Source organism: Poecilia reticulata, chromosome 17 (assembly GCF_904066995.2).
Source record: "Poecilia reticulata chromosome 17, P_reticulata-male-v2, whole genome shotgun sequence".
Lineage (NCBI taxonomy): Eukaryota > Metazoa > Chordata > Actinopteri > Cyprinodontiformes > Poeciliidae > Poecilia > Poecilia reticulata.
Genome location: NC_088846.1, coordinates 30,880,274 through 30,902,522, shown reverse-complemented (window position 1 = coordinate 30,902,522; position 22,249 = coordinate 30,880,274). Strand labels below are relative to the sequence as shown.

Sequence of the window (22,249 nt, the reverse complement as noted above, 5' to 3'; positions counted from 1 at the left end):
ACAGAAATAAAAATGTAAAACTGTGTAATTGACTGTGCTGCCTTTATTTGAGATTATCTCAAATGTTTTATTAACTAGAAAAGTAGGATGGGAATCAGAACCGGTTCGCCGTAGTTCAGTGACACGGAATCGTTAGGCTGGTTGCTTATGGGTCCCGTAAGGTGTGGCGTATTTGTGTGATGACGTATTGAACACACATGCAACCGATTTAAGTTGGCAATAGTTAATTGTAAATTAACTATTGCCAACTCAACAACTTTCCTGTTATATTGAGCAACATTTCATGCAGACAAAAAATTGGTATTGGCTAAAATTGGAATTGGCAGCTTAAGCTTTTTAAAAGATTGATTGATAATCGCCGATCGGCCAGAAAACTTCAACCGATGGACCCCTGATCTGCATCAAAAGTCTTGAAGAAACCGGAAAATAATCCATTAAAGATTTTCTTTGACTTTTATCAGCAGCATTTCTCAGAGCTCTGTCTGCTGACACAAAACTAGGACTCTATATTGAAACTACCCTTCCTGCTACCCACTGCCACACCTCAAGATGACCTTCACACACCGACGGTGCAAAGCTCCAAGTGCAACATCAGTAAATACTAAGTGAAAAGTTACATTTTCCATTTTACACACAAGAAATGTGGGTATGAAATGGGAGATAATTTCTAACCTTCCTGAGCTGCAACCGTCGCTTCAGACGCCACTGAGGCGATGAAAACCTTGGCTGAGTTTTACTACAGACGTTCGGGTGTGAAGTGGGAGCCTGTTAGCTTAGCCTTGTGGCACAACGGATAGACAAAAACTTTGAGCTTAAAGAGGACAGCAGATTGGGCGGAATTATTTGTTTGCTGTATTTTGCTATGATGTCCAGCAGAGGGCACCATCAGTTTAAGTCTTCATAGGATGAGACTACTTCAGTTGATTTCATCTGCCAGGAGGTCAAAGTTCATGGTTCTTCTGTAGCTAGGGTTGCCACCTTTCAGAAATAAAGATAAGGGACGCCCACCACGGCGTGTCGCTCTACTCTCATGTGGTGGGACGTCCGCTGCAGTGATGGACATTATTTTATGGGAGTGTTTTTTGTTTTTAGAAAGTGATCATAGAGCAATCGTTCATGCATAGAGGTCGGTTAGAGTACCCAAAACTGTACTCCAATCAGAGTAGTATACCTTAAACACGTTTAATTAAGAAAGTGTAAAAAGTATAACTACTCAAGTACTGAGTAACTGATCATAACACCTGATTTAATATCCAAAATGTGTCCTCAACCAAAAGTATAAAAGTTATGTGAACATTCTGGTATTTCAGTCCAAATATATCAGCATTTCAAAATAAAGCATACAGAAAGCATTAACAAACCTTTTAAAGTAGGAAATGTTGATGTCTATTTGTATGTTTTGTTCTTTAAATGACCATTAGTATTATTTTGGCTGATATTATTAATAAGCAAATAATGAAACCAATATGGCCGACTGAAAGCATAATAAAACACTTAATAAAATGTTCTGCCATATCCGCCTCAGGAGATGATTGAGGGATGAAGAGATGCTGATTTCTGGTTCTTTAGGCTCCAACGGGTCCACAGTTCCTCTCCTGATCCATCCTGTCTATCACACTACCCCACGATGGACACATTTTTTTTAAATTGTCTTTATTCATCCTCATAAACATTATTCCCTCTCACGTCTGTATCTTTACGAGAGGTTTTGCTTCTAAGGACGGTGGAGAATCGGGCCAAGGACGTTTTAAAAAGACCCGGGTTGACAGCAGCTCACCGTGGCTGCGTAGTGTCCGTCTCTAGGCAACCGTGACAACAGCATCGATCCGTAGCGTCATGGGGTCCTTTAGCTCCCGCCACCAGTGTTTTATTTTGGTCATTATTGTTACACTTAGTGTTGATATGTGTGTGATAGGCATGTCTATCGGACATTTATAGAAATACGGAATGAATCGCGTCCCGTATCGGCTCAATACGGGACAATCCCGTATTTTACGGGACGGGTGGCAACCCTAGTAGCTAAAAGTAAAACCACTATGTTATACTGTACCCTGCACACAAATCCACATTTTCATTCGTGTGCGTTTGTGTGGTGAACTGGTGGTTCAGGAATGTCAGGACTTCCTCTGGATAAATCACTGACAGTCGAGAAGCTCAACATGTTTTAGGAGGTTTTACCAGGAAAAAATCAAACACCTGGGCAGAATATTAACTTATTGATATAAGTTAATATTTTATTCTTAAAGTGTATATTTATTAAGGTTAATAACATTTCCATTCATGTTCAGTTTTGAAAACGGTGCATAATGTTTTCTGGTGTTTGGCTCCCTCTGCTGGTTCAGGTGCGTAGCTGCAGTTTGAGTTACAGGTTTATGTGAGTTGATGTGAATTAATTACCCATCAGCCATTAATGATCTCTGACAATAACAAGAAGAGGAGCCATCAGAACCGACAGGCGACCCGGTTGGGTTTTTCTACATTTATTATGATGTAAAACATAAAAACACAATGTTGTTCCGAACCTCCTCCAGTTACGTAACGCCTTCAGCCAGACTGGTTGGTGACCTCTGACCTCCAGCACACATGGAGGAATGAACAGAGGATGACATAAGAAGTGTTAATCCTCCTTATCCTGCGCTGACGGATGACAATCAGCCTGGAAATCCTCGGCACGCAGCTGCTGCTCCCTCAGCCTCATTGTTCCAGAACCGGCTTCTCCAAAGCGGACCTCCAGAACCCGAGCCTTCAGGTGAAGCCTTTCAGGTTCTGGATGGACCCAGAAACATTCCGGCCTGCTGCAGCTTCAGCAGGCCGGAATGACAGAGGATCCGATTGTTTCACAGAAACTGGGTCCTCTGTTGGGAGGTCGGACCCGTCACACTCTGGTACCGCTCTGGTACCGCTGCGCTTCACATGCTGCATTGTTAACCCACTGGAGCAGAAACAGCTGATCGTATGTTCAGACTGCTGCTCCATCTGAGACCCAGTTCTGTCCAGAACCGCTGATCCGGATCCCTCTATAGTCCATTCAACCGGATCGGATCACAGTTCTCCGGGTCAGATTGGACCGGATTGTTAAGACTGATACAGAACCATTTCTGCAGCTTCCCCAGCTCAACGACCCCGATGTCCTCCAGAACCAGCAGAACCAAAGCTGCAGCTGGAAACCCGTTTCTGTCAGCTTGGCTGAACGCGACACGCCGGACTCTGAGTCACGATTCACCTCAAAATGAGCAACAAAAACAAGCATGGCTGAAACCGAGCCGGGTTCTGGTTCTGGTTCTGGTTCTGCCTGTGAAAACGGAGTTTTCCTGTGTACTGTCGCCACGTGCTTGGTCAGGAGGAGGGGAGCTGCAGGCAGCTGGGTTTGCACAACTTTAGCAAACTGAACAACATTATGACCTCGACTTCAGCATCAGGTTTTCCTGGAATGAAGTGGATTCATAACATCTGTCAGGAATTACGACTTTAAAAGTAATAAAACTCAAATAAATATAAAAACTGTGACGCTGGTTCCACTGGAACTAAAGGCTTATTTACATCCAGTCATGTTTTTGAGCTGTGGGAGGAAGCTGGAGTACCCAGGAAGAGACACAGGGAGAACTCCATGCATGAGGCTGGGATTCAAACCCAGAACCTTCTGACTGCAAGGCAGCATCATGACCCACTGCAGCATCGTCCCAGTTAACAAACACAGGCTGAGCATTCAGCTGCAAAACACAGGAAATCCAGAAAAACTACAAATTCCACAAATAAACACAGAAACAAACATGGAGGAAACATGTTCGGATCGTCTTCACGACTGGAAACTTCAGAGTTTCTTTCCTGAACGAACGTCAGGAAAATCAGCAACAATCAGAACATTTAGATGTTCTGGTCCGACCCGTTTGGACCGGAACCATTCGACATGACGGGCGTCCAGTGTGTTGAGCTGAAGCTTTAACCTGCATGCTCCCGGGCTGCAGTCCTGTCTGTAACCATGGCGACGTGATGCCGGAGCCAGCGCTGGGCGCCTGTCCGTTTATCCCGGCCCGTGTGTGTTTCTGGTTCCGGCTGCCAAGAACCAGATTTGAGCTGTAGATTAATGATGAGCATGTTGTCCCGATCCGATGAAATCTGACATGAGCAGTAATCACATCCAGCCGGGCCAGAACCGCAGCAGAGGGGCGGATAAACCCCGAGCTGCTCGGAGCGAGCTGCAGCAGAACCGGGTCTGGTTCTTCTGCAGGTCCATTTAATATTCAGGCAGCTGCATCATGACTGCAGGAGGAGCTTCAGAGTTCTGACCCGGTTCTGATGAAATGGATTTCTGCTCATCTGAGTCTTAACAACAGATTTTTATTTCAATCAGTCACCAACTGATCATAAATACAGTTTTAAATCCAAATTTCTCAACTTTAACTTTATTTCCTCTGATTTAAACTGAACTGATTTATTTTTCAGGAACAACAGGAAGGATTTTATCCAAATCTCACAAAGTCCTGGTAAAAACACCTGAAGTTCTGTTTGTCCAAAATGTGTCAACGCTTTTCTTAGCACCGGTTTGTGTTGACTTGTAAACAGAAACATGGACGAGTTGAGAGGATAATCGGATCTGATTTCACGCCGTTAAACTGAGAGGCCAGGATGTTGAATAAACCGAATCCAGAAAAAACTAGGATACATTTCTGATGAGCAAAGATCAGAACCATCCGAACAAACCAAAGATAAACCTGAGCAGTTCGGGAACAATCATCAAATATAGCAGAAATCACCAAAAGTTCTGCTGAGACCTGCAAAAAGTCACAAAGAAGAAGCTGCTGGTCCAGACCGGACCTGCTGGACTCGGAGGAACCCAGAACCATAAAGCACTGCAAAAATAATCAGGACTAAAGAAAAACTACTAATCAAAAACTGGTTCCAGCAGATCCCTGGATCAGTTTTTCATCCTGTACCGGTCCGACGTGGAGGATTCTGTCCAGGCCATCGAGGTCCGACTCGTTTCACCACTCGTCCCGTCCAGATCTGAGTCGGACTCCAGGTCCGGACTCACATCCAGGCCTGACTTGGATAATTTGGTTTGGATCTGACTTGGATAAACCCGTCCATGTCTCAGTCTGACCCGTTTCACTTTGTCCATCCTGTTCAGGTCTGACCAGGCTGGTCCAGTTCAGAACCGACTCGGAGTCCAGGTCCCACTCGGATCCACCAGCAGCCGGATGGCGTGACGGCTCCTCTCTGCTTCCTGCAGGTTTCCACGGCGACGAGGCGGCGCCGAGGAGGAGGCGGGTCCATCCATTAAACATGAAGGTCTAAAAATAAAGGAGGCCTCGTCTCCTTCATCGGCCGGAGCTCCAAAGAGAGGAAGAGGAGGCGGAACAGCTCGACCTCTGACCTCACCGTTTAGGAGCTCGAGCCTGATGGGCAGAGTGACCTTTAACCTTCTGACCCGTCAGCCAACAGGTCACATGATCAGGTTGGACCTGAACTTCTGAACACGGAAACACAAATTCATCCATGTTGTCTCGTTGCTATGGAGACTTTCTGAAACTCCTCCAGCTTCTTCTCTGGACCTTGTCCACTCAGCTCCGGTCCAGAACCGCTCAGTTTCAGTCCAGAACCGGGTCACTGGCTCCAGTCCAGAACCGGGTCACTGGCTCCAGTGGTTCTGGTCCTGCAGCGCCTGACAGTCACGTCTGAGGGAGAATCTCCCATGAAGCCTGAAAAGCTCATGAACGGACCGAGTTCTGCCCAGAACCATCATCACTGATTCTTCAGTTTATACTGAAACCCGGGAAAAGTTCTGACCCAAAACCAGCAACAAGCTATCAGTGATGAATGATTTTAACAGTTGGAATAGATGACAATAAGCTGAGCGGTACCGGCCGTATCCAGTCGGTCCAGAGGTTCCTGTTAGAGGAAAACCAGAACCACAGAAGAAGAACTGAAATCAGGAACCCAGCTGGGTTCTGGTAGAACCGGATCTGTTTAAAGGTGACTCCGAGGTGGTTCTGTTGGGCCAGAACTTCAGGAATGAAAACAGCAGGAAGTCTCCAAGCTGCAACAGCCAATAAAAAACTGTTACCATGGAGACGGTGGAACCAGGACGTTCTCATTGGGCAGAACAGAACCAATCAGAACCATCAGAGCAATCCGTCCTGCCCAGATCTCTTCCTTGGTTCTGTTCTGTTTGGGTCGACGGTCTGGGATGTTCTGTGCCTCTGATGGCAGCAGGAGAAGAAAATTAACCAGAAATTATCCTGAAATGAGCCATCTGTTCATCCATTCATCTGTTCATCCATTCATCTGTTCATCCATCCATCTGTTCATCCATCTGTTCATCCATTCATCTGTTCATCCATCCATCTGTTCATCCATTCATCTGTTCATCCATTCATCTGATCATCCATTCATCTGTTCATCCATTCATCTGTTCATCCATCCATCTGTTCATCCATCTGTTCATCCATTCATCTGTTCATCCATCCATCTGTTCATCCATTCATCTGTTCATCCATTCATCTGATCATCCATTCATCTGTTCATCCATCTGTTCATCCATTCATCTGTTCATCCATTCATCTGTTCATCCATCCATCTGTTCATCCATCCATCTGTTCATCCATTCATCTGTTCATCCATTCATCTGTTCATCCATCCATCTGTTCATCCATTCATCTGTTCATCCATCCATCCATCTGTTCATCCATTCATCTGTTCATCCATTCATCCATCTGTTCATCCATTCATCTGTTCATCCATTCATCCATCTGTTCATCCATTCATCCATCTGTTCATCCATTCATCTGTTCATCCATTCATCCATCTATTCATCCATTTTATTCTCATCAAACGACAGAACCTGAACCTGGACCGGTCCTGGTTCTGCTGGTTCAGGAGGAACAGGATTCTGGACCGGACTGGTTACTTTAAAATGATCAGAACCAGGAAGTCTGGGTTCTGGTTGGCTGACTGGACCGGTTCTGGTTTAATCTCCTGATTCTTGCTCAGTTTTCCGGTTTTCCTCCTGTTTCTCCTCATCCAAACTTTTCCTCCTCCTCCTCCTGCTGCTCTTCCTCCTCTTCCTCCTCCTCCTCCTCTTCCTCCTGCTCCTGTAGGTGAGCTGCATGATTGGGCGCCAGGTTGGAGGGAGGGATCCAGGAATCACATGGTTTACGTTTGCAGCTCTGTCAGACGCCATTTTGGAGGAAAGTTTGGGATTTGTGAGACCTGGAAGGCTGCGGGGAGAGGAGCAGGAGGAGTGGGAAGGAGCAAACAGGAGGACTCGTCCACTCGGGGAGTGGGACACGCAGGCAGCTCTCGGGCTGCGGCTTCCAGGGCTGTGAAGTGTGCGGGCCGGTGCGGGATCAGGCGGTGGGACAGAGTCAGGAGTGCCTCCTCTAGGCTGGAAGTTTGTCCCGGGTTTTCTGGAAGGAGGTGCGGAGCTCCGGAGCGGCTCGGTCTCCTCCTCTGCAGCCGGAGCAGCAGCTGCAGCGGCGGGCAGCTCCTCCTGCCTGGCTCCCTGCCTGCCCTCAAACTGGGTGTGTTTAACGCGGACTTTGGCGCAGAGCAGATCCCGGATCCCAGCTGCTGGAAAACAGATTTCCACTTTACTTCCAGCCCGGAGCCGAGCAGCGGCCAGCCTGAGCGCTGCTGGCCGGCCGGAGGAGCCTCTGAGGCGGGGAAGTGCAGCTCGGAGAGTCGAGTCCTCCCCGGAGCTCCCCTCCCCCCCTCTGGGTTCTAAGTTTTCTGCGTGGTTCTGTCCCGGTTCGGGACCGGTTCAGTTCTGGGGTGTTTCTTGGACGGGTCAGGAAGTTTGCTCGGTGTGGAACTTGGTGTCGTCGTGGAGGGATTTTAATTGGATTTTCTTGGATTTTACGGGGGGAAAACCACTGGAAAGCTGCTCTGAGCGCGCGGTGTGTGTGTGGTTCTGAGCTCCTAACGGAACCGAGCCGAGTCAGAACATGCCCGTTAGAAAGAAAGGTAAGCCGCTTTCACTTCTTCAGACCAACAGACTGAAAGCTAACGGCTAAAAGGGGCTGAAGTTGGTGTCACAATCGCAGCTGGTCTAAAGGGCTGTTCCGCAGGTTTCAACAACTCTGAGCTTCTGAGGTCCACACTGTAAAATATCAACCTGTAGTGTTTAAGTATTTAAGCAGCGTCATAGAGTGTATTAAGCCTTTTTATTGATTATTTTAATACATCTTAACATGAACATTTTTCATATAAAGAAACATATGGGGGGCTGAAATGAAAAAACAACAACTCCCCCCTCCCCCCCCACCCACACACATTTAAACCATTAATTAAATGTAACATTAAATAATTTATTATTTTACCTGTAAAAATCGGCCATGGAAGTCGTGGGGCAGAAGCTAATCCAGATTTGTGGATTTCCTCTAGTTTTACAATGATTTCTGCGATTTGTCTGCCAACTGTAACTTAAATTGTCATTATGGGAAAACTCAAAAAAATCTTCCATTTGCAATGACCGCCATGATTTTCTAAATAGTGGAGTTTATTTTTGTCCCTTCTGGCCCTCCATAGACGTAGCACTTTTCCTGCTGTTGGCAGGAACTCATCTTTTTGGGAAGGAGTTCCAGCCGAGTTGGCGAGTAGATGTGAAGCGGTGCTGGGGAGACGTCAGAGAGGTTCTGGGTGTTGGAAGCATCCTTGGTGGCGCCGGATCAGCTGATTAAAGGAGTTTTTCTGTGATCGAATCTCATCAATAATAATAACTAATCACCGCTGCTAAACATCAGAAAGTTAGAAAATTACAGTCGAATCTGAGATGGTTTGATTTGAGCTTCTTTCATATTTTAACAACTTAAAGGCAGATTTGTTTAAAAATGTTTAGTTTATTGTAATCTCAGTTTTTCTTTCCGGTGCCACCCGGGTCCAACAGTTCAACCTTTAGGTTAGACTGAAGTTTTCTGCTCTAATAGAACAAAACAAAGTTAAAATGACATTTTATGATTTTCTTTTTCCACACTAAAGGCAAAAATAGTTAAAACTGTAAAATAAAGTCAGGTTTACTTTAAACTGAAATCAGACTCTTTATATTTTGTGATGCAATGTTTTCTGCTTCCATAATCTCCATGACTATAAATATATAATCTGTCACGCAATAATTATATCCATGAATCCAATCCGTGTCCAGTTCTTAAGCTCCGTCCAGCCTAATCATAATTGTATGAAAACTTTTACAACCAGAATTAAAATAAATGTTCTGATAACCAAACTGCTTTCTGAACCTGTAATGATTCACTCCTGATAGGAGCCGTCTGCGCACCTTTAAAAACTGTGGACTAGCCCTTTACAGGTGCTCTCAGGCAGAGGCCAACTTCAGCGCGGTGTGCGCTAACCTGCCGAGGGGGAAAAACTCCAACTGCCGCTGAAAAGAAACACATTAAACACCCAGAAATGCAGAGCTACACGAACCCGGGCGGAACCTGGGCTAAAGGTGCTAAACACGGCTCAGTCCGGCCCTGCTGAGCCCAGCCGAACCGCGCCAGGTGAAGTTAAAACCCAGCTAGCCTGTTAGCTTCAGCTGCTAACCAACTTCTAAATGGGGCAGCTTGTGGGAACTAAAAATAAACCGGAATATCAATAAAATATTTACCGCGTCCTCATAAAGGTCCTTTAACTTGAGGTATCTTTGCCGAAAAAGTCTTTAAAATATTCTTTCGCAATATAAGCCGTAATGGTTCCTGTAGTTTTAGTTTATTCGTCTTTAAAAACCCGGAATGTTTCCAGCTGTTGGCTCACCGGATCCTCATTTTTTCCCACTGCAGACAAACCAGCAGCAGAACCGATTTCAGCAGTTATTGGAGGGAAAGTTGACTAGAAAGATGGTTTAGGTCCAAATCTAACGTGCTGCAGATATTCCAGGTGACAGGTAACAGGTGACAGGTAACAGGTAACAGGTGTTACTGTTACTGGAAATGTAAAATATTTATCAACACAAAATCATCATGAAAGTTACTTTGGGCCCAAATGTTCCATTAAAAAGCTGGGCAGAAAAATAAAATGTATCTTTCAATAATAACGCAATGATCTGGTTCTGGGATGAACCTCTGAACGTTCAGAACCAGAACTTCTGGTTCCAGTCGGACCCGGATCAGGTCCAGATCATCCTGAACCGGGCCTGGTTCTGTTCAACCGGCGTCCAGAACCGGATCAGGTCCAGATCATCCTGAACCGGGCCTGGTTCTGTTCAACTGGATCAGGTCCAGATCATCCTGAACCGGGCCTGGTTCTGTTCAACCGGCGTCCAGAACCGGATCAGCTCCAGATCTGGTTCTGATCCGGTTCTGATCTGGTTCCAGTCTGGTTCTGACCCGGTTCTGATCTGGTTCTGACCCGGTTCTGATCCGGTTCCAGTCTGGTTCTGACCAGGTTCTGATCCGGTTCCAGTCTGGTTCTGATCTGGTTCTGACCTGGTTCTGACCCGGTTCTGACCCGTTCTGTCGGTCTGTGTCTCCTGTGGCTGCAGAGCTGCTGGCAGCTTCAGGCTGCAGCTGATGAAGAGTTTAACTCTCCTTCCTCTTCCTCCCCCTCCCCCCGGTTCTGATCCGAACCCCCCCTCCCCCCGGTTCCGATCCGAACCCCCCTCTCCCCAGACGCCCAGCGGGCCCTGCTGCTCCTGGAGGAGTACCGGAACAAGCTGAACCACACGGAGGACCGGCAGCTCCGGCTCTCCATCCAGAGAGTCATCGACATCTTCCAGAGCAACCTGTTCCAGGCGCTCATAGGTAAACCCGGTTCTGACCCGTTCTGATTGGTTCTGACCCGTTCTGATTGGTTATGATCCGTTCTGATTGGTTATGATCCGTTCTGACCCGGTTCTGACCCGTTCTTACCCGGTTCTGATCCGGTTCTGATCCATTCAGACCCAGTTATGATCGGTTCTGATCGGTTCTAACCTGTTCTGATCGGTTCTGATCCATTCTTACCCGGTTCTGACCACTTCTGACCCGGTTCTGACCACTTCTGACCCGTTCTGACCACTTCTGACCCAGTTCTGATCCGTTCTGACCCGGTTCTGATCCATTCAGACCCAGTTATGATCGGTTCTGACCCGGTTCTGACCGGTTCTGATTGGTTATGATCTGTACTGACCCGGTTCTGACCCGTTCTTACCCGGTTCTGATCCGGTTCTGATCCATTCAGACCCAGTTATGATCGGTTATGACCCGTTCTGATCGGTTCTGACCCAGTTCTGACCCGTTCTGACCACTTCTGACCCGGTTCTGATCCGTTCTGACCCGGTTCTGATCCGTTATGACCCAGTTATGATCGGTTCTGACCCGTTCTGACCCGGTTCTGATTTGTTCTGATCTGTTATGATCCGTTTTGATCTGTACTGACCTGGTTCTGACCGGTTCTCATCGGTTCTGACCCTGTTCTGATCCGTTCTGATCGGTTCTGACCCGGTTCTGACCCGTTGTGGCCCGGCTGTGATTAGTTCTGACCCGGTTCTGATCCGTTCTGACCCGCTCTGGCTGCTGCCGGGTCGGTCCCGGAGTTTGCAGAACCGGGTCAGCTCCTGGTTGTTCTGTCTGATCCCACAGCAGCCGGTTCTGGTGCTGCTCAGGCAGACAGGATGAAGGTTCTTCTGGGTTCTTCTAGGTTCTGTTGGGACCGGAAACAGAACCTGGAGATTTTTATCGTCCCAGTAAGAACCGGTTCCGTCCCAGTAAGAACCGGTTCCGTCCCAGTCTGGACTCCACTGGTAACTGAATGAATTAAAGTTTTTGATTTGACGGAGGTTCTGTTGGGTCGGGAACTGGACCGGAGGTTCTGTTGGGTCGGGAACAGAACCAGGGAATCTGTGGTGTGTGAAACATTCTGTTCTCTGGTTCTGGTTCTGATCGGGTCACCGGGTTTTCCAGACAGAATGAACCTTCAGAACCTGAGCCGGGTTGTAAAGGTCCGGTCCGGTGCCAGGTTCTGCCTTGGCCCGTCCGAGTCGGACCTTTTGTTCCGGTCGGGTCGGTTTTGTCAGTCAGAACACGTACCGGGCCGGGCTCTGAGCTCCGTCCCGGTTCTGATCCGTCGGCCGGGTTGAAAGGCTGGATGTGACCCGCATGCCGACCGGAACCGATCAGCTGACAGAACCTCATTCAGAACTCCGGACCCGTCCTGTGTTGTTAATGGACCCGGTTGGAGGGAAACTCTGAACCGGACCAGAACCACACCGGCTTCCTGGAGTTTACTACGTTTGTTCTGGCTCTGGTTCTGTGGGCCGGGTCCGTTTCTGTCTCAGAACCAGGACGGGTCGGTTCCAGAACCGGTTCTGTTCCTGCAGGAGAGTGAAGCAGAACCAGAACCAGAGCTGGAGGACCAGTAGAACCTGGGAGGTTCTGCTGATGAGCCGTCGGTTCTGGACCTAAGGTCGTCCAGAAACATCAACAGAACCGTCGGATCATTTTGGTGTACCGATCCGGGCCGAGCCAGCAGAACCGGCCCGTTTGGACCTCTGCCCGCCCGTCCTGCAGAACTAATGATGATGAAGATGAGAGGAAACACGCTGACCAAACCGTTTCCTCTGACCCGGTTCAGGCCGTTACCGGGTCAAAAATCATGAAACCTCTGAGAACCGAGTCGGGTTCTGTTCAGGTTCTGCTCGGGTTCTGTTCAGGTTCTGCTCGGGTTCTGCTCAGGTTCTGTTGGGCCGGTATCTGAGAGCCCAGCAGCTCTAGTTTGGACAGTAAACTGTTTCCTGACCCGCTGGACCTCCGGTTCTGACCCGGGAAGCTGCTGCTCGGTTCTGCTAAGGGAGTGGAAGGTTCTGGAGCCTGCTTTGGGCCAGCTGGCTGGCAGTGTGCAGCAGAACTTTCTCTGGAATCTCACTGAACTTTAAACCATGGCAGCGATACGAAGGACCAGTTCTGGGATCCAGGTTCTGGATCTGGTCCTGGATCTGGTTCTGGGATCCAGGTTCTGGTTCTGGATCTGGTTCTGGTTCTGGTTCTGGTTCTGGATCAGTGACGGTCTCACATATTCCCAGGGAAGATTGGAAACTTGTGATCCGGACTGAACCAGAACCAGAACCAGCAGAATCCGTCGGTTCCTCGTTGGAAGATCAGGAACGTTCCGGGTTTCCTGAACAAACACGGAAAAACATCCGGATCCGGAAAACGATTATTTATTATAAAGAATAAATGTTTTTGGTTCTGATCCAGATTCTGCATCAAGTGGTCAGTTCTAGAACATCCATCCATCCATCCATCCATCCATCCATCCATCCATCCATCCATCCATCCATCCATCCCCATCTCCCTCTCTCCTCTTTCTCCATCTCTCCTCTCTTTCTCCCTCCATCTCCCTCTCTCTCGCTCTCTCTCTCCCCCCCTTTCTCCGTCTCTCTCTCCCCTTCTCTCTCTCTCCCCCCTTTCTCTCCATCTCCCTCTCTTCTCTCCTCTCTCTCTCTCTCTCCCTGACAGAACGTATTGAGTCTAAACTCCCAGAATCCTGGAGGTTCTGTGTCGGACCCAACCGGGCCGGTCCGCGGTGGTTCTGATCCTAATGAGCTCAGTTCTCATCAGGTCCGTTTGTCAGATTAAACTCTGGAGCTTCAATCCGCTGAACTTTAATCAAATTAATTTGCTAAAGTGATTATTGGAGGGGATGAAGAAGCTGATCCTGACCCGTCTGGACGGCGTTACCACGGTTACCACGGTGATCCTGACCCGTCTGGACGGCGTTACCACGGTTACCACGGTGATCCTGACCCGTCTGGACGGCGCCGAACTCTGAGCTAACCACGGTTACCACGGTGATCCTGACCCGTCTGGACGGCGCCGAACTCTGAGGTTACCACGGTTACCACGGTGATCCTGACCCGTCTGGACGGCGTTACCACGGTTACCACGGTGATCCTGACCCGTCTGGACGGCGTTACCACGGTGATCCTGACCCGTCTGGACGGCGTTACCACGGTTACCACGGTGATCCTGACCCGTCTGGACGGCGTTACCACGGTTACCACGGTGATCCTGACCCGTCTGGACGGCGCCGAACTCTGAGCTAACCACGGTTACCACGGTGATCCTGACCCGTCTGGACGGCGTTACCACGGTGATGCTGAGCCGTCTGGACGGCGTTACCACGGTTACCACGGTGATCCTGACCCGTCTGGACGGCGTTACCACGGTTACCACGGTGATCCTGACCCGTCTGGACGGCGCCGAATTCTGAGGTTACCACGGTTACCACGGTGATCCTGACCCGTCTGGACGGCGTTACCACGGTGATCCTGACCCGTCTGGACGGCGTTACCACGGTTACCACGGTGATCCTGACCCGTCTGGACGGCGTTACCACGGTTACCACGGTGATCCTGACCCGTATGGACGGCGCTGAACTCTGAGGTTACCACGGTGATCCTGACCCGTCTGGACGGCGCCGAACTCTGAGGTTACCACGGTTACCACGGTGATCCTGACCCGTCTGGACGGCGTTACCACGGTTACCACGGTGATCCTGACCCGTCTGGACGGCGCCGAACTCTGAGGTTACCACGGTGATCCTGACCCGTCTGGACGGCGTTACCACGGTTACCACGGTGATCCTGACCCGTCTGGACGGCGCCGAACTCTGAGGTTACCACGGTGATCCTGACCCGTCTGGACGGCGCCGAACTCTGAGGTTACCACGGTTACCACGGTGATCCTGACCCGTCTGGACGGCGGCGAACTCTGAGGTTACCACGGTTACCATGGTTAACCTTCTGTTTGGACCCAGTTTTGTTAGCCTGGAGTCCGAGCCGCACCTGGTCCGGATTCCTCCAGCACCCTGAGCCAACACCAACAGAACCACATCATCAGCATAAAGGCCACCTGTAATCTGGGTGGTTCTGCTGGTCTCACACCAGAACCACCCAGAACCACCCTGACTGGACCACTCAGCCCATCTCTGACTGGTTCCTTCAGGAACCTCCTGGTTCTGCCCCGACCCGTCTTCCAGGCCTGTTTATTGAAAATTAATTTTCTGCCTCGGTGTCCAATCCCCCCGCTGCCTGCGGCGGGCCGGGTCGGGCCGGGCCGGGCCCGGTGTAATCCCTCTGTGGACATGATGATTACCTCCAGCCAGTAATCCCCTCTGGCCCGGTTCCTGCTAACAGATGGTCCAAACAGAAACATTCATGTTTCTCAACATTTCCACAGTTTGGCCCAGAACCGCTGCAGGTGGCCGCGGTTCTACCGGGTCGGAACCTTTCAGTCCAGTAGAACAGCAGAGACGCCCTGAACTGGATCACTGGGGGGTCTGACCCAAAGACCTGCAGATTCACCAGGTCCAGGTTCTGACCCGTCGGCCGGTTCTGACCCGGTGGCCGGTTCTGACCCGGTGGCCGGTTCTGAGGTTCTGACCCGTCGGACGGTGTTCTGGTTCTGATCCGTTCAGTTGAACTTGGTTCATCTCTTCTCTGGTTTCTCAACATTCAGTCGGTTTCACTTCCTGATCCGAGTCTCAGTTCCTCCCGATCCGGTTCTGCTTCAGGTTCGGTTCCTCATTACACAGTGACCCGGTTCTGCTTAAGGCCCGGTTCCTCTGAGGGAACCGGGTCCATTCTCCATGTCATCTCATTCCAGCTGCTACTCTTGGCTCTCTGGAGGTGGCGCTGTGGAGAACGGCATGGTTCTGTCTCCCTGCTGCAGGAACCCGGTCGGGCAGAACCACCGTGACCCGGCAGACCCACCGTGACCGGGTCGGGCAGAACCACCATGACCGGGTCGGGCAGAACCACCATGACCCGTCGGGTGTGACCCGGTCGGTCAGACCCACCATGACCCGGTCGGGCAGACCCACCGTGACCCGGCAGACCCACCGTGACCCGGTCGGGTGTGACCCGGTCGGGCAGACCCACCGTGACCCGGTCGGGCAGAACCTAGGAGATAAATCGGGTCTCCAGGGGGAATCGTCTCCGCTGACGTCCGACTGAAGCTCCTGAAAGATGAAACTGCTCAGGAGTTTCACACAATTCCATCCGGAACCAGAACCGGCTCCGAGGAGCTGCTCAGAGCCTAAAGGTCAAAGTTCTGTAGAACTTCCCTGAGAGATCGGCCGGGCCTTGGTTCTGGAGGCGCTCTGCTGACTCTGCCGGTCCGGTTCTGACTGGTGGGTCGGGCTTGGAGGATGTGAGTAACGCTGATCCTCAGGCAGTAAAACGGAGCCGGTGCCGGTTCTATTGATAGAACAGAACCGCCCTGGAACACGGCGGGCCGTAAAAGCCCTCAGGAACGCAGCAGCTGGTGATAAATTCTGGCTTCGTCACGCCGCTCCGGCCCGGAATAGATCCGCTCCGTGGTTTCCGGGCTGAAAACGCCGTGGTTCTGGTCAGAGGGCGGGTTCAGGCCCGGTGGTTCCGGTGAGGAGCTGCTGAAGTGGTGATCCGAGGCTTTATGAGGAAACAGCGGTCCGGGCTTCCCTCAGCTGCTTATTCTGGATGCTTGCTCCAAAAATACCGGACCGGGTCGAACCGGGCCAAACCGGGTCGAACCGGGACTCCTCCAGCTGCTGCAGGCCCGGTTCCGTCCTCTTCATCATGCATGGTAGTGATGAAGAAGAATCAGGTTTCCAGGATTGGTTCTGTTGGGAGGTCCAGTAGGAAGGTTCTGCTCCAGCGGGTCAGAACCGGTCTGTGTTGTTGAAGAAAGTGGTTGAAGATCATCATCATCATCATCATCATCATCATCATCTTCTTATTTCTACTTAGCAGATGGATGCGACAGCAGCTCGTTAGCTGGGACTCGTTAGCTGGGACTCGTTAGCTGGAGCTTGTTAGCTGGAGCTCGTTAGCTGGGACTCGTTAGCGCTGCAGAGTGGGCGGGGCTCGTTAGCTGGAGCTCGTTAGCTGGGACTCGTTAGCGCTGCAGAGTGGGCGGGGCTCGTTAGCTGGGGCTCGTTAGCTGGAGCTCGTTAGCTGGGACTCGTTAGCTGGAGCTTGTTAGCTGGAGCTCGTTAGCTGGGACTCGTTAGCTGGGACTCGTTAGCGCTGCAGAGTGGGCGGGGCTCGTTAGCTGGAGCTCGTTAGCTGGGACTCGTTAGCGCTGCAGAGCGGGCGGGGCTCGTTAGCTGGAGCTCGTTAGCTGGGACTCGTTAGCGCTCCAGAGTGGGCGGGGCTCGTTAGCTGGAGCTCGTTAGCTGGGGCTCGTTAGCTGGGGCTCGTTAGCGCTGCAGAGTGGGCGGGGCTCGTTAGCTGGAGCTCGTTAGCTGGGACTCGTTAGCTGGAGCTTGTTAGCTGGGACTCGTTAGCGCTGCAGAGTGGGCGGGGCTCGTTAGCTGGAGCTCGTTAGCTGGGACTCGTTAGCGCTGCAGAGCGGGCGGGGCTCGTTAGCTGGAGCTCGTTAGCTGGGACTCGTTAGCGCTGCAGAGTGGGCGGGGCTCGTTAGCTGGAGCTCGTTAGCTGGGGCTCGTTAGCTGGGGCTCGTTAGCGCTGCAGAGTGGGCGGGGCTCGTTAGCTGGGGCTCGTTAGTTGGGGCTCGTTAGCTGGGGCTCGTTAGCTGGAGCTCGTTAGCTGGGGCTCGTTAGCGCTGCAGAGTGGGCGGGGCTCGTTAGCTGGGGCTAGTTAGTTGGGGCTCGTTAGCTGGGGCTCGTTAGTTTTAGCTCGTTAGCTGGGGCTCGTTAGCGCTGCAGAGTGGGCGGGGCTTGTTAGCTGGGACTCGTTAGCGCTGCAGAGTGGGCGGGGCTTGTTAGCTGGGACTCGTTAGCGCTGCAGAGTGGGCTGGGCTTGTTAGCTGGGACTCGTTAGCGCTGCAGAGTGGGCGGGGCTTGTTAGCTGGGACTTGTTAGCGCTGCAGAGTGGGCGGGGCTTGTTAGCTGGGACTCGTTAGCGCTGCAGAGTGGGCGGGGCTTGTTAGCTGGGACTTGTTAGCGCTGCAGAGTGGGCGGGGCTTGTTAGCTGGGACTTGTTAGCGCTGCAGAGTGGGCGGGGCTTGTTAGCTGGGACTTGTTAGCGCTGCAGAGTGGGCGGGGCTAAAGACATGGAGCTTAAAGCCTGAAGCTCCTGAGGAGGTCAAAGTTTCAGATGTTCAGGCTGCTCTCTGCCGCCCCCTGGAGGCCATGAAATGTTTCTACTCCTGAAGATGAAAAATCAAACTTGTGTACAGTTTCAGGTCGACCTTCCTGTTCCTCCTGTCGTTTACTCTCCCAGTTCTTGTTTCTGTCTTTCTATTTATAGCAGTAGAAGAAATGAGATAATATTCCAGGGGAAAAGTTGAGACAGGAATGTTCACTTTGATGGTTAAATATAGAATAAAAGTTGTTTTTTCATTGAGTTTCTGTTTTAACTCTGTATTGTTCTGTGGTTAGTTTTTACTCTAATGGTTCTTCTGATGACACATTAAACATAAACGTGTTAAAATGTTTCTTTCTGTCAGAATGAGAGACACAAAAGTTTCAGTTTTGATAATATTTCAAGATGAACATAAAAGCCAGGAACTCTGGGAAGTTGAGTCTGGAAAACCAAGGAATGTTGCCATGGAAACTGCAGGAGCAGAGAAAAATAAAACCATGTTAAACGCTGATACACTAATAAATTTAATGATATTTAATGATTTATTTCTGGTCAACAGGCTTATAAACATGAAGCTGCTAAATATGATCAGTTTGTTATTATTATTATTATTATTAATATTATTATTAGTATTTATTGGTATTAGTTCAGATCAGTTCCTCTCTGGTTTCTGTCCGTTTGTGATTAAACCTCTGCTGTTAACATCAGAACATCATTAAAACAGTCTGGGTTCAGCAGAACCTCTGACCCGGTTCCGGTTCTGATGGACTCTCCTCTGTCCTCGCAGATATCCAGGAATTTTACGAAGTGACCTTACTGGACAGCCAGCGGTGGGCGGAGTCTTCCCGGGGGGCGGAGCCGGGCGTGCCGCTCCACCTGTGGGACCTGTCCAGCCTGCAGAGCCCGACCGGAACCTCCGAGACGCTGCCCAGCCTTAGCACCAGCATCGAGGTAGGAACCGGGCCAGAACCGGCGCCGCCGCTCGTCTTCTCCTGCCGCCGCAAAAATAGCTGCAGTAAAAATAGATCAGAGGAGTTTAAATAGAACTGGACCGGCGCCGACCGGCCGCTCCGCGGGGAGCCGGGTCCACGTTTGATGCTCCTGGTTCTGTTTAAAGTGACAGGAACACACAGAACCACCGGGTCCGGCCCGGTTCCCCTCCATCTGCTGGTTCTGAGGCTCAGAACCGGGTCACTTCCTGTTGATTTGAGCAGATCGGACCTGCTGTGGTTCTGGTTCTGGTGAACAGGATGAGTGGCAGCAGCTCCTGTCTGTAAACAGGCGGTCCGACTGGAACCCGAACCATCAGAACCAGTGACCCGTCACCATGACGGAAGCGGCCGGCCGGCCGGGTTCTTCCAGTCACATAATCCCGTGTTTACATGATTTTGTGGGATTATGGGTAATCTGGCAGAGGACGCCATGCGACCGGGTCTCTGTGGTTCTGTTGGGTCGGACGTCTGAGGAACGCTGCAGAACCGACAGCTGCTGTCTGTCAGGAGGAGGAGCCTCAGATTGGTGCCTCAGAACCGGTCCGGTCTGGTTCTGAGGGAAACTGTTCTGGTCCTGCGTGTACAGGAGGCCTGGGAGTTCTGGGAAAACTGGGAATACTGGGAAAACTGGGAGTTATTTAAAGACACAGGTGAGATTTTTGACTGGAGGTTTTTCTTCTCACTGAGAATCTGAATCGCCACGGCTGGAGGTTCTGATTCATCTGGCCGATGTTCCGATCCGGGTCTGTTGGTGGTCTGGTGAACAGTTCTTTAGGTTCAGTTCTTCAGTTCCGTTCAGTTCTCCTTCCTGAACCAGAACATTCAGATCAGTCAGTTTTCCGAATCTGAACAGATTCCCAACCCACAGCAGAATCGTTCATTTGAACACATTCCCATTTCTGAAATATTTATGAACTGAACAGATTCTTCATTTTGAACAGATCCCTGACTGAACAGATTCAAATTGAATGAATCCCGAATCTGAACAGATTCTTTATTTTGAACAGATTCCTGACTCTGAACATTTTGTCCCATAAAGGGGAATTCAGGATCAGTCTCAGATCTCCTTATGTACCGTGGAGAACCGCCGGCGTTCTCTGCGGTACCCGCCGGGTCAGTGAGAACCGCGGGTCGGTGGGAACCCGGGGAACCAGAACCTGTGAACCGGATCAATGTGACCCGGCTGTAAACGGTTTAGAACAGCAACAGCTCAGAGCTGAAGGTAGGAGGAGATGTAAGTCTGCTGCTGATTCCGCCCCCTCCAATTCGGTTCTGGAAGGTTCTGGACGCTAACTGACTCCGAACAGAACCAGTCTGGGTGTGTTGAAGTAGAAGGTTGAGTGGAAGGACGAAGGTAAAGCTGATCTGATGTCGTCTCCTCAGGTCCAGCCTGGAGGTTCTGGCTAGGCTGTTGTAAACCAATATTTTCGTAGCTGAGTTATTTATCGATTATTCTTACGATTAATCGGATTAAAAAAATTATAAAATATTGGTAAATCTGGTGTAACAGCAGTGTTGCTATCAGATATCAATACCAGTCCATTTCTTATTTGAGCTTCCCTAACAGTTACTTTTTGTAGTTTAGAAAATGAACCTGGGTAACATTTATATGAATGGGTGTGAATAAGACTGACATGGCATCTGTCAGAAACATGACATAACATGTCATGAACATAAAAACGTTTTTATGAAAATCTGAATTATATTCAGTGTAATAATAAAGAGCCAGGCTCACAAATACTCTTATAAAAATGTCTAAACTTTTAGTTTCTGTTCATCTTCAGTCAGTTTAACAGCTGAACTCTCACTTTGCCCCAAACCTGCCGAGCTTTGGGTTTGACGATACGGGGAATGTCTCCTGGATTGGGGGGTTTGGGGTCAGAGGGCAGGCGAAGGTAAAATGTGGGGTGGAGGGGAGGAAATAGACCAGGGGACAGGCGAACGAAGAGACCTAATGCCGGGGGGAGAGACCATCGGTAGACCAGGGGACGGACGAACGAACGGGGGGAGCAACACGGGATATTTACGGCTCCTCCGTTCAGAAGCTCATCTACCAGCCATGTTCCGCCTCCCGTCTGTTCGGACCGGGATGATATAAGTTTATTGTGCGGTTCGTCCGTAAAGCTGCTCTGTAAGCATCAGCCGCCCGCCGCTCCGTCTCTCCGCTCACCTGTATAAATCCTCCTCAGCTCCAACCAGCAGCTCCGGAGCAGAAAGGCTGCCGGACTCCCGGCATCCTTTCTGCTCCGGGCATTTTAAGGATGTTTATTGGTCCCCAAAAACCATGAAAACCCGGAATTATCACCAATCGGTAAAATCCCCGAACCTGAAGATTGGACGTTATGCCGCTAACACGTAGCTTCCGTCAACAACTCAGAGGAAGTCAAAGCTGCACGCAACGCAGATCATGTTCTGGCTGAAACACGGCGCTAAATGATAAAACGTAAATTAACGAAGCTTCCAGGCAGGAAAATTTTAATCAAGGAATTTAAATAATCGAGGTTCTCGAATCATTCGAGGAATCGTTTCAGCCCTAGTTCTGGCTGGAGGTTCTGACCCACTCTGCTCTTGTTGTTGTCATTGAATGCTCTCTCTCTCTCTGTCTCCTGTTTCCTCTGACTGTTAACGACCTCTGACCTCCGTAGGAGTCCCCCCTCCTTAACGAAATCCTGCACACCTTGGCGCAGGCCAAGCTGTCCCCCCGCCATGACGGCCAGGTAAGAACCGGACTCTGCTGTTGGTGGGAGGGGCTGTTGGTGTCGTCCACCTCCGCCGCATGTCCCATCAGTCCTCGTGTGCTTTGGACCATCGGACGGGGGGAGGAGGGGCTCTGGGCTCTCAGTGCGTCGCTGTAGTTTGATCACAGCAGCGTCTGGACCGGCGTGAAACCAGGTCCGAGCGGATCAGAACCTCCTCTGGTTTCACAGAAAGTTCTGGATGTTGTGGCGTCAAACCGTCAGCGACCCGTTGAGGCGGTCTGTGAGGCGTTCAGGGTCATTGTGCTTCATTCATTCTGGTTCATGTTGTTGGGTCTGAACAGTACAGCTCCAGTCCACAGGGGGGCGCTCCTGGGGTTACCGTCTGGGACAGACGACCTCTGGTCTCGGCGTCCGTTCAGTTCGAGACGCCGCTCCAACTTCCTGCCTGCCTCTGCAATGTGGACATGAGACCATAAAGAGAAGGAATAAGAATGAAAGCCATAAACGTCATGAAGGTTGTGATGGCTCGAGTCGGAAAGACGGACGTCATAAGGACAACA

The 22,249-nt window shown here is 50.4% G+C and overlaps 1 protein-coding gene across 20 annotated transcripts in view; it reads left to right on the top strand.

Annotated features, from left to right (window-relative positions):
* Window positions 1-7,153: 7,153 nt before the first annotated feature.
* The window catches only part of dlg1b (discs large MAGUK scaffold protein 1b), a 63,110-nt gene continuing 48,014 nt past the window's right edge, over window positions 7,154-22,249 (top strand). For 5 of the 20 annotated variants that reach the window (XM_008402866.3, XM_008402864.3, XM_081598726.1 and 2 more), the window contains exons 1-4: window positions 7,157-7,962; window positions 10,602-10,733; window positions 18,786-18,949; window positions 21,636-21,707. In XM_008402866.3, the coding sequence (XP_008401088.2) occupies window positions 7,944-7,962; window positions 10,602-10,733; window positions 18,786-18,949; window positions 21,636-21,707 (387 nt within the window). In that variant the 5' untranslated portion in view covers window positions 7,157-7,943. Of the gene's footprint in view, window positions 7,963-10,601; window positions 10,734-18,785; window positions 18,950-21,635; window positions 21,708-22,249 lie in introns of all 20 variants that reach the window. The other 15 variants (XM_008402870.3, XM_081598734.1, XM_081598737.1 and 12 more) reach the window with 6 other exon arrangements.